Source organism: Apodemus sylvaticus, chromosome 1, assembly GCF_947179515.1.
Source record: "Apodemus sylvaticus chromosome 1, mApoSyl1.1, whole genome shotgun sequence".
NCBI lineage: Eukaryota > Metazoa > Chordata > Mammalia > Rodentia > Muridae > Apodemus > Apodemus sylvaticus.
Genome location: NC_067472.1, coordinates 68,025,094 through 68,037,424, shown reverse-complemented (window position 1 = coordinate 68,037,424; position 12,331 = coordinate 68,025,094). Strand labels below are relative to the sequence as shown.

The 12,331-nt window shown below is 43.7% G+C and overlaps 1 protein-coding gene across 1 annotated transcript in view; it reads left to right on the top strand.

Moving 5' to 3' along the window:
• The window catches only part of Glrx3 (glutaredoxin 3), a 31,146-nt gene extending 21,101 nt beyond the window's left edge, over positions 1-10,045 (top strand). Inside the window, exons 5-11 of the mRNA XM_052196403.1 lie at positions 1,541-1,713; positions 1,905-1,966; positions 3,790-3,847; positions 5,313-5,365; positions 6,467-6,506; positions 6,597-6,689; positions 9,788-10,045. Of these exons, the coding sequence (XP_052052363.1) occupies positions 1,541-1,713; positions 1,905-1,966; positions 3,790-3,847; positions 5,313-5,365; positions 6,467-6,506; positions 6,597-6,689; positions 9,788-9,838 (530 nt within the window). The 3' untranslated portion in view covers positions 9,839-10,045. The remainder of the gene's footprint in view (positions 1-1,540; positions 1,714-1,904; positions 1,967-3,789; positions 3,848-5,312; positions 5,366-6,466; positions 6,507-6,596; positions 6,690-9,787) is intronic.
• Positions 10,046-12,331: the final 2,286 nt, after the last annotated feature.

The following is a 12,331-nucleotide window of genomic DNA, read 5'->3' as shown; positions in this document are numbered from 1 at the left end:
CATTCAGTGTAGCACTTAGGCTTATTACTCATGTCACAAGTGGAAATGACTGCACACAGAAATGCTGATTTCCTGGTAAATGAGATTTTTTTTTTTTAAACTTTTAAGTGCTTCTGTTACATGCATGCATTTTTCTTCAGGAGTGTATAAATATTTTGTTATTAGAATAAAGCCTTATTACTACTTTATCCTTAAGCATAACATTTCCAGTCTGCCACTTTAACCCTTAAAAATGAAACCCTACCAATCAATCTTTCTAGTCTGCATGTAATTGCCTAAAGCCAAAATAAAGCCTTTTCTCAGCCAGTTACAGTAGAAACGAGCTAATATATTGGGAACAGAATAACCATCAGCAGTCAGCCGTTAGCTGTTTACTAATGAACTCCCAGATGAGTGAGAACATTCAGAAACAGTGTTTGACTTGAGGCTGTGTGGGAACGCCACACTTCAGTTGGAGGAACGCAGCGTCTGTGCTGCACGCTCTCCTAGTGCTTCAGCAACTGCAGAGCTGGGAAGCTCTCGGAGGGAGCTCAGCTCTACATCCATGTTCTTAAAGGAAATGTACTTTTGGGTGACGTCAGGCAAGATCATTGCAGTTCATCTTATACTGAATTTCATGATTTGTTTTTATTTGAAAATAATTGCTGATGTGGGGAAATCTTAAAGGAAGAGTAGTTTACATTTCAGTGAATTAAGAGTATCTTTCAAAGAACGCTGAAGTGAGAAAGAGGAAGGTGGTTCAGACTGGGAGCTGTAGTTGGTAAGGATTAGCATCTGGGAAGAAAAGTGACCCTTTTTCAGCCTGGACTGATAGGTTCATAAGACTGGTGCGAACCCTGGAAGAAGATGGCTTCACCAAACTCTAAACTCCTGGGACAAATTTGTCGCTGTAGTGTAGCTTAAAAGAAAATCATCCTGCACACTAAAGGGATGTAAATAGTTTCAGGAAAGAATCTATCAAGTTATATATAACAAAAGCTGAGAAGGAATGGCAATTGATATGTAACAACAAAGATGGCTTGAATGTTTACTGGACTGTGCAGACTTCAGACCCAAAGAGAGCACTTCTGATTGGATCCCCATGCATCCTGCTCAGAGGTGACGATGAGAGAGAAGCACCTGCACAGGCGTGTGCACAGGCGTGTGCACCAGAGTGCCAGGAAGGGGGGGGGCTGCACGCGGGTCAGGCAGTGGTTAAAACAGCTGTTGTAGGTTCCTGGTCAGTTTCTTGAAAGGAGAAGGAGCAACCAGAGAGCTTTGTCCCTCTCAGGGTGGAGCCTGTTGGCTTTCATGGTTCTGCTGTTTGACTAACGCTGTGTCTCCAATTAAAGGGCAGTTTTGATAAACACACACACTTCACTGTAATTATGCTCTGTGTGAGGCTCTAGGTCAAATGGATTTTTAGCACTTACTTTTGTCTTATATTATCCAGTTTTGCTGATTCAATCACTGTGCAGGTGAGGTGGGCGGGCGTTTCTGTCCCCCGGACACCGTGTGGGATGTGAGAGATGCTGAATCTCTTTTCCTTGTTCTGTTGCAGGTTTCAGCAAGCAGATGGTGGAAATCCTTCACAAACACAATATTCAGTTCAGCAGTTTTGATATCTTCTCAGATGAAGAAGTTCGACAGGGCCTCAAAACTTATTCTAATTGGCCCACCTACCCTCAGCTCTATGTTTCTGGGGAGCTAATAGGAGGACTTGACATAATTAAGGTTAGATTCTTTATAAAGACAACTTATTTAGAGCATACTTTTCTAAAGTGTTGTAATAAATTGAAAGCACATATTTCTTATTGTACCTCGGGATTTCCTTATGAGAACTCAGTATTTCTGATAGACATTTGTCAGGGCTCCACAGTGGGGTGGTCATGATGGTTTACGTTGTCATAATGTGCTTCTTTCAGGAGCTGGAAGCATCAGAAGAGCTAGATACAATTTGTCCCAAAGCACCCAAGTTAGAGGAACGGTAAGTGATGGGGGTCTGGCAGCAGTGTGCTCTGTGTATCTAACCAGTCTGTAAATCCTGTGTGGTTCTCTGAGTAGACACCAAACATTCAGTGCTTTCCTATTTGGGTCATAATGTTGTGGTCCTCAGCACCTAGTCTTGCAAACTTGGGATGCTCTCATTTGGACTGGAGATGTTTTAGCTTGAATTAGCGATTATGAAGAGTATATTTGATGCTGGAGAAATGTCGCTTTCAGTGGGTCCAGGGTCCTATTTGGTTCTTGCTCTTTTGTGTGAGCATAGCACCTCTGTTTTTATGTACAGCTCAAGTGCTGTGTTTAATCCCTAAATGTGGTAAGAGTTTAATGGGAAAAGCTAGGGTTCTCAGAGGCTTCTCTCTGCTGTAGTCAAAAAACTCAGGCAGACTCTGGAGCTGTGAAACCATCTTTCTATTTATGAGAGATTGCAGCCTGCTTTAGAAGTCTTGTAAAAATGGTGGATTTTGGTGTAGAGGGACATGTGAAGGAGGTTCTTTTGTAATAAATGTGAATTTATTAATTCACATTTTATATTAATAGTTAATTAAAAATAATTTGTGTTGAAATGCATCAGAGCTCAACAACTGTTAGTTGGTCCTTGAGTTTGTAATTTTCTTGCTATTTCACATTTTGAGAATTTCTACAAATACTTAATAAAGATCATTTGTCTGTATTTAATCCAAGTATTCCTTAGGAACAGTAAGGAGTCATGCTGGTTAATATGTCGTGCTGGCCTGGTGCCACTGGGCCACCTTTCTGTTGCGATGAGAAGATGGTGGTGTTGTGGATGTCACACAGGGACCCCTTTGTGGCCTTTATTGTGGCCCATGACGTCCTTGCCCCTGAGGCTGTGCTGCTGCTGTAGGGTGGCTCTGCAGCTCCCTCCCTGCATTGCCCTTGCTGCCCTGGCGGGTCTTCCTTAGGTCTTCTTTCCTCATGCTGCTTCCAGCTCTCCCTGCTTCAGGCACGCAGAGACCGACTAGAGCTGCATGCTGTGGGTAGTAATCTAAAGCGCTCCTCCAGCAGCATGAGGCGCATTCTGATAGCCGAGTGCCCTGTGATACAAGGATCTAGGTGGTTTGATCACCTGGTGAGTGGGCTTGGCTAGGTGTGTGTCCTGTTGGCCTGTGTGATCTGTACACATGACCAGCGTCAGCTTCTACAGGGTTCTGACCCGTGCTGCTTCTACAGCAGGAGAAGAATGAAGAGAAAATAAGACCCATCATCTGTACACTGATTTTCCAAAAGATTTGTGACTAAACTTTGTTTTATATTTGGGTCATTAACACTCGTGATAGATAGCAAGTTAGATTGTGCTTTTTGACAGGTGACATATAAAGTTAAGATGAGAAGTGTTGATTTTTCATGGTTAGTGGTGGTTGGAGGACTAAGATTTTGCTTTCTTATACTCACTGCCCTGCTGGTGTGAAGAGCATTGTGTACCATCATGATGGGAAGTGCTTGCTGCTTCATTTGGGCAACTGTAGATGGCTCGATGTACAGGCCCCCCATCGAATAATTCCTTGCTGAATTGGTTATTATTATTTTTTTAGTACTACAAGTTGATGGGCTTAAATTGCAACTTGAAAGAACATTCGTTGCCTTAAAAAGCCATATTATGTTTTACAGTGGCTCAGGGAGAGAATGAAATAAAAGAAAGTGTCAATGCTTGTGCTTGTTTAGTACCACTCAAAGCTGTGAGCCGTCATCCTCCTCTCCCTCAAATATGCCTGCTCCTCATGAAGCAGTGCGGAAGTGGTGTTTAATAATTGAGCTGAGCCGTTTTGTATCGTTTTCTCTCTTCAGGCTCAAAGTGCTGACCAATAAAGCTTCTGTGATGCTCTTTATGAAAGGAAACAAACAGGTAAAGCACTCAAAGATGGGTTGATTGGTAATCTCTTATGTGTTAACATCTGCAGCGAGGGGACAGTTAAGTCTTTTTTACTAGTTTAGCTAATGAAGCTGTAGTAGTATCAGGAAGTTATCCAGGCCTTAATTGGTGCTTATGGAGATCAAGCAAAGTAATCTCCATTTTGCTTGACTTTATCATCAGCATCCCAGCAGGGTGCATTTCTTTCTGCTGCCAAACTTTGTCAGCTGAAGTGGTCAACGCTGCCAGTCCCTTTTCCGAGGATGTGGACTGTGGGCAGATGTACGTCCCTGGTAGTCCTCAGGTTCTTGTCCTTAGGTCCACAGAGTAGGAAATAAATCCTGACAGTGGCCCTTGTGCTCTGAGGTAACGTGATTGGTTCTTGTAGTCTGATGAAAGTACATACTGAATTAGTTTATTAGGTCCCCTTGCGCTCGTTAAGTGGTGAAAACTGACTCTCTCCTGTGTTGGGATTAGATTGGTAATTTCAAAAAGCTAGTCCTGTCATTTCTCTTATATTTTGCAGTTAACAGTTGTTTCAGCTGTTCAACTTCAGGCAAGCAAAGCTGTGCAGTTCGCTTCCCCCTCAGGATAAGGAGGCTAACTCAGAAGGGTGAGGTAGTGGAGTGAGGAGCTGCCCTGCCCAGGCTCTGGACAAGCCACCATGGGCAGACGCCATAGAGACCCTTGCCTTCCTTGTGTCCTTTTGTAAATGGATCTATTAATGCCATGGTATCAACACAGTGAAGGCCATTAGTTAAAACAATTAACTCGTTAATGTAACTAGTGTGATGGGAGTAATAATAAGAAAGACATTAATATACATTTAGCATGTAGATAGCACTGTGTTAGGACATAGACTCTATAACTGGAACAATGCACAATGTTAATAACTTGTAGTAAGGATGAATGGTACTCTTGCTCCATTACTGTTGAAAGCAGACTTTCATTCTCCACATTTCTTGTTCCTGTCTAGGAAGAATTTGTATGTCTTGGAAATGGTGTCCTGGGGGCTTTTAAGTTGTTGTGTATTGTCAGTCTTTTTTCCCAGGGTAGCTGGGGCTTGGGAAATCTGCACTGAAATAAAGCATAGGATTTCAATCACTTCAAATAGCTGATGCCACAATGCAAAGATCTGGCTTAACTGTTTTATTGTTTTGCATAGAGCAAGAAAGAGTCAGGTGATTCTGTGTAGATGATCTGCATTTTATTTAGGGGACCATCCTGACCACAAAGGTTTTAAGCTGCTACATGTCACTCAAAAGGTTAAAGCCAAAGTCAGTGTGAAGGTTGTTTGGGATGATGTCAGAGGGGATGGAAGAAGCCCAGGAGCTGGGTCCACAGAGTGGGGGGGGGGGGGGGGGGAGGTCTAACTTGAGCACTCGCAGTGGCGCTGGCCACACTCACTGGGTCTGTGGGAAAAGATGCAATGTACTTTTTTTTTTTTTTTTTAATTTAGGAAGCAAAATGTGGATTTAGCAAACAAATTCTGGAAATACTGAATAGTACTGGGTATGTATATAAATTTTATGTTCCATTCTGCTACTGATAACTTCACAGTTTTAATGTTTAAACATATTTGCATAATACTTATTTATTGACACACATTTCTAATTTTTATAGTGTATTTTGAATGCTTTAACTTAGACCAAAAAGGAATTTTATGGTCCTTGTTCTCGCCATGCATAAGGAAATACAGGGAGACTATCACATAATCTAAGCATTTTTTGAAGTCTGTTCTTTCAGAGCTAGAAAGATGGCTCAGTGATTAAGTGTGTACTGTTCTTTAAGAATATGAGAGTTGGTTCCCAGTACCCATATCAGGCATCTCATAGCTGCCTGTAACTCAGGTCCTGGGGGACAGAAGGCCTCTGGCCTGCTTTGTGTGGAGTAAGGTGAGCTGTTTAAGTGTCTGCTCCTGGGTTGGAGCCGTTGGGATAGCTGTCCAGTGGGGACTCCCTGATTGAGTTTTGTGTTTAGAACCAGTCCATCTGTGTGGAGCTGTTTAGCACATGTTCTTTTGGATTTTCAAATGTTTGACATCTCTTGTTTCATGATTGCTTTTCAAATTGCAATATGTGTTCTGATCATGGTTTGTATAGCCAGCCTGTTCTCTGCAGTTGCAGATCTGAAGTTGCAGGACGGAAGGCAGTTTTGTAGCATAGTCTGAATATGACCTTTAAAACATGGCTCTTCTTAAAGCAAGGTTGGGGGTCAGCAAGATGGTATAGAGGGTAAAGGCACTTGTCCCCAAGGCTGATGCTCTTGAGTTTGATCCCTGGGACCCAACTAGTGGATGGAGAGAATTGACTCCTACAAATTGTCCTCTGACTGACACACACATATCTTGGTCTTCTACTGTGCCCATAAATACGTAAGAGAAGTTTGGCAGGTCCCACTGTAGCTAGTGTTGTCTATCAAAAGACTGAGTGATTTTGTCTCAGAATGACAAGCCTGACAGTGAAAGTCCTTCCCATTGCTTTATAGCAGGCTTTCTAGAGTAAGTTTTGTTAGCAGTGGACTGCTTTTCTTGACTATATTAAAAGCACTAGATAGATTTTATGTTTTTTGTTTAAAATGGACACCTGATAAAAATACTTTCTCCTTTTGCAGGGTTGAATATGAAACTTTTGATATACTGGAAGATGAAGAAGTACGTTCTAGGTTTCCTGTTTCAACCCATGTTTTAGCTTTGTTCACAAGGTCTGATGGGAAGGATTCAGTATTTCTGTTGTTCCTTTAGGTGCGCCAGGGATTAAAAACGTTCTCAAATTGGCCAACCTACCCTCAGCTGTATGTGAGAGGGGATCTTGTTGGAGGATTGGACATCGTCAAGGTAAGAGCTTTTCATCGCTATTCTCGAGAACTGGAATACATGATGTTTAAACATCCCGCTCCGGTGGTGTCCGTCTCCTCTTTTCGGCGGCCTCACACCCAGCCTCCTCTGTGGATGTGTCGCGGTTCATGCCTCCTTCTGCTCTGAGCCATCTTGAAAGCCTTTGAATGCTGCCAGCTGCTAGGGAGAGTTAACCCCTTAGCTGAGTGTCCAGATGACCTCAGAGCCACTGTACTAACTCCAGCACAGCCTCCTTCCCTCTTGTCAGACTATCTTTACCTGGTTCCTGTAGCATTAAGTTTTTTTGTATCTTCCGTATTTAAGTCTTTTTATCTCCATCCTTTGGGGCCCAACTTCTTCTGTAAATGTGCATTTCTCCTGCTAGGAACATTTCTCTGCTCTAAAATTCTTATGCGTCTTCATTTTTTGTTAATTGTAATTGTTTCTTTGGGTCATTTTCCTTTTCCCTTAATTGCCCTTAACGATGCAGGCGTGAGGAGGAGGACTAGGAGATCATGGTCTGTCTCAGCCTTCCCAGTTCTGAGATTACGGGTATGAGCTATCAAAGCTGCTCTTACATTACTTCAAATCCTTCCTGATGCTCTGTTTATTTTAGGAACTTGTAAATGGTTATTAGTTTAAAAACTTGTTTCTCTTGTCTTTTAAGCGGGCCTGGCATTTCTTTTTAGTTTTTCGAAACAAGAGTTTCTCTGTGTAGCCTTGGCTGTCCTGGAACTCCTTCTGTAGTCTAGGTTGGCTTCTGATTGCCTACCTCTGCCTCTTGAGTGGTGACATTTGCTGCCAATGCCTGGCAACGGACCTGACATTTTTAAATGTGCGACAAGGTGGCCTTATCCAAGAGTAACTGTGTTTATTAGTTGTGTTGGTTACTGTAAACTTACCAAGGGAAGTTGCAGCTTTCATGGCCTTTGTCTACCCGACTGCTGTCCACCTTAGCCAGTGTGTTGAGGGTGTAACCAGCAGGTGGTGGGCCAGCTCCTCCTCCCGGGCAGGATATTGCCCTCTGGCCTTCTGATTGTTTCTCTGAGTTTTAAGTGGAAAAAACCAAAACAAAACATAATTAACATTATAAAGTAAAACCTTTAAAAACAGGCTTTCATAATATGGACAAACTCAATCTCTGGACCAGCCAACAGTCTATGAAATCAGGGCAGAAGGCAGCTTTAGGGATGCTTTGCCCTGCTATTGCAAGGCAGGCTTTATTTTCTGCCAAGTGCAGAGTTTGATGGCACTTTGACATTGAGGTAGGGGCAAAAATAAGGCAGAGATGGAATTTTCCTAGTCAATGGTCTCTTTCCTGGAGGAAAAGAAAGCACTGTAGCTTTTAGGGGCCCCGAGGCAACAAGGTAAGGGTGCACTTGTTACTTTAACATCTAGGTGCACACATAGCATATGCAGGTAGACTTCTTATTAAGTCACAAACTATCTTTATATCCCAGATGCTTTTGAGCCTGTTCTTGTCTGAATGTCTCACAGTCCATGCCTTAGCCAAAGGGTCTTAGGAGACCAGGAAGTAGTTGAAACCTTTCTCCCGAAGACTGTATGACTTTTACAATCCCTTCTCAGAACACATGCATTTGCAAGTTGATGCTACTGCTCCTTCTCTTTGTGAACTGTCGCAGTTCGTGGAACTGTCACTTTGTGTTTTCTGCGGAGTGCAGTTTTTCATCTGTTCATTAATACACATTCCATACAGTAACTCTGATTGGCTTCTGTTAGAGCACTGGTACTTGTAACTCAGTGACTTGTTCAGTCTGAGATCCTGGGAAAGGCAGCTACTGACAGGCTGTGGATGAGCTGAGGAGCTCTTAGACTTGGGGCCCTTGGTTGAGTGTCTTCAAATGCCTAGAGAAGATCTGTGAGCTGCCTGCTCTGAGGAGAGAGAAGCTCTCCAGTAGTCTCAGAGGGAAGGATTCCTCTTATGTAGAGTTCATCTCCTTTCCACCATAGCTTAGGTATAAATGTGGAAATCAGAAGAGTGAACAGTGATGCAGCATGGTGCTAGCTTGTATAGGAAAGACTTGAAAGACCCTGCCCCGGCCTGCGGGGGTTTTTGACAGGGGACCCTAGGGAGAGAAGGGCAGAGAAATAGGACAGGAGACGCAAAGAACGAGGCCAAGACCAACTTGTTCAAGGTCCCCCCACCAACTGTATTTTCTTAGGCAACATATACAGGCAGGGGAAGAAGAAAGGCCAGTGGGATTCTTCACGTAGCCCGGGCTTTCTGCCAAGGTGAATCTCTGGCAGCTGTAAAATGTTTTCGTCTTCTGGGAGGGCACAGTGACCATTGATCACCCGATCTCTCCAAGGTCTGTAGCTGAGGAGAAGTCAAAACCTAAGCCTATCTTTAAAATGAACTCTAAACATAAAGTAAGGTCAGTTTGACTCCTGGCAAGACCTGATGCTATTGAAGGCTACCTGATGAGTTACGGACCTGAACTCGGGCTGCCTGGGCTTAGTGGTTTTGTGTTCACTAATGTATTGGTTTAGAACTCCATTTAACTTTGTAACCTGAGATTGTTTGCCAGCCCTCCCTACCATATGTGAGTTCTATGTACAGATTCTACTACTGAAGATATATATATCTTCCGTACACACACACACACACACACACACACACACACACGATTTAATCTGTAGAATTGAGACTTGGTAGTGTATTTAATCTTTAAATAATTAAGTTGCCTTTAATCCCAACATTTGGCATGCAAAGGCAGTGGCAAATTATTATCTTCTGTAAGGAATGAGCCCAAAGTCAGTCTCCATGAATACAAAAAAATGACTATTTAGTTTTAAAATAAATGCTAACCTACAATTTGTGTTCAGCAGAGCGAGGAGGGGAAAGAGAGACTTGAGCCCAGGGCCTTGGCATGTTTGGCCATTGTTCTACTGCTGAGCCTTGTATTCTGTTTTATGGTGTAAGAATGTTGGCATATTGACAGCTTGTAGGTTTAATTGAGTGTGTGTCCTTTTGGTGTCAGCTAAGGGGAAAGCTTGTTGCTTAGGTACTTTCTTCCTACGACCATAGACTTTCTCTCCTTTCTCTCATCACATGCTTTTTTTTTTTTAAATTTTAGGAACTGAAAGACAACGGTGAATTGCTGCCTATACTGAAAGGAGAAAATTAGTGAGCATGGAGCATGGTGTCCAAGGACTGCAAGAAGTATTTGATTACCGTGGAACAACTGACAACTGGTCCTGACAGTGGACAAAGAGTAGAAATCCCACACACTCAGCTGTGCTCAATGTGCTTCACGAAGCTGTGCTGAAGAAACATGTTACATTTTCCAAGAAACAGAGAAGTCAATAAACTCTTCAGAGTCAGCTAACAATGATCGTGTGTGCAATGTGTCTTCGTAACGTACAGTCACTGTCACTGATTTCTTTAAATCCTTTTCTTAGTGCACAGGCCTCTTGTAACAATTAGGGAAGGCCGCATCACACAGTGAAGGCCTCTTACAAGCAGAGTGCTGTAGAGCTTAGATAACTCCTGTACCAGTCCAATAGCTCCCCTCACTGGCCAGAGAGCTCCTCACAGCCCTGGAAAATGCAGCCCAAAAGTTTATCATGCTGGCAATGATGAGTTCCATACGGTGCAGAAAACCAGAACTCCCGTGTACCAGCATCCAGAAGAGGGAGCAGTAGTGGCTGTTGAGGCTTCATTGCAATGAATGTGCTAATTTTGCCTTCCAGTAGGTGGAGAATATTCTAAAAGCCATGGAAAATCTAAATGTTGTCCCCCCCCCCACCCCCCACCCCGCCCCCAACTTTGCATGCCTTAAGACACACGTGTCCCATTAGGCTTTGCTGTACAACCCTTTCTTAGGATTTCTGACTTCACAGCTGTGAAGGGGATCTCGGTATTTGCTGCCTGTGGGCTGTTGTTCTTAACTGATCATGGCCTGCTAATGTGGGCTGGGAGGCACTGTGGTGCAAAGGAAAGCAGTGTGTGTCAGTGAGTGATGAGAGCAGTGAGTGCGGAGTGAGACCCCAGCCTCTCCAGAGCTCCTACAGAGACTGCTGCCTGTTGCCCTGGGTCCTGTGGCTTAAGGTGGAGGAGTTGAAGCACACAGGTCTGAGAGGTGGTTGGGGCCTGGCTTCCTAAGCTTGGGATGCCTATGAGGGATTTGATGGAAAACAAGGCTCTTCATTTCCACTCAAAGAAAACCATTGGGTAGGTGAAACTTTTAAATGCAGGCAGATGTAAGTATCTTTTGAGTTCTTACCAAGGCTTCCTGTGTGTCTCATGGTGTCTGACCATATTAGTTACTGTCCTTTTGCTGAGATAAAACACTGCTACCAAGGCAGTTTCTAGAAGAAAGTACTTTCTTGGTCAGGGAGATAGGTGATGGTGGTAAGCCGTAGGCACCGTGTCTGGAGCAGAAGCTGAGGACTCACAGTTGGAACCTAAGCATGGAGCTGAGAGATAAGCAGAACGGAGCAAACCTTAAGACTCCCATCTCCAGTGACGAACATCCCCAAACAAGGCCGCCTGAGCCTCCAAACAGCACCCGCAACGGGAGTGTACTGGCTGGTTTTGTGCGTCAACTTGACACAGGCTGGAGTTATCACAGAGAAAGGAGTTTGAGTTGGGGAAGTGCCCCCATGTGATCCATCTGTGGGGCATTTTCTCAATTAGTGATCAAGGATGGAGGGCTCCTTGTGGGTTTTACCATCCCTGGGCTGGTATTCTTGGGTTCTATAAGAGAGCAAGCTGAGAGCTGGGCAGTGGTGGCACACGCCTTTAATCCCAGCACTTGGGAGGCAGACGCAGGTGGATTTCTGAGTTCGAGGTCAGCATTGTCTACAGAGTGAGTTCCAGGACAGCCAGGGCTACAACAGAGAAACCCTGTCTCGAAAAAGAGGAAAAGAAAAAAAAAAAAAAAAAAAAAGAAAGCTGAGCAAGCCAGAGGAAGCAAGCCAGTAAGTACCATCCCTCCATGCCTCTGCATCAGCTTCTGCTTCCTGACCTGCTTGAGTTCCAGACCTGACTTCCTTTGGTGATGAAAAGTAGTGTGGAAAGTGTAAGCTGAATAAACCCTTTCCTCCCCAACTTGCTTCTTGGTCATGATGTTTGTGCAGGAATAGAAACCCTGACTAAGACAGTAAGGAAGTTTCAAGAGCCACCTGATAAAGCAGTCTTTATCTCAGTAGGAAGACTGGTTTTCTGGTTTTCTTTAGTCTTCCCAAACTGGAATTATTTGTACATGGCCTTTGTGATTTTTTTTTTTTGTCTGCCAGTGCCTCCTGTCCTATTCCATCACCCTCACCTTATGCTGTGTGTTCCACTTTCTTTTCTGTTGTGATAGGACACCGTGACAAAAATAACTTCAGGGAGAAGTTTATTTGGCTTACAGTAGGGAAGCCAGTGTGGGAACTGGAAGCAGCAAAGGCAGGGTGAAAATGAATGCATTGAAGTCCACTTGGGTTCTAGAGTTCAGTTCTACAGCATCTGCCACACCTATTCATTTCCTGAGGAAAGGCTGCAGTGCTTGGATGTCTTATTGGGTGTCTGTTGCTTCTAAGTGTGTGCTGTGTGGAGTTGAGCAAGTTTGGACATGTCTGAACCCCCAAATGGGACATTGGTGCCATCTCGTCCAAGGCCAAAGGAACATTCCAGA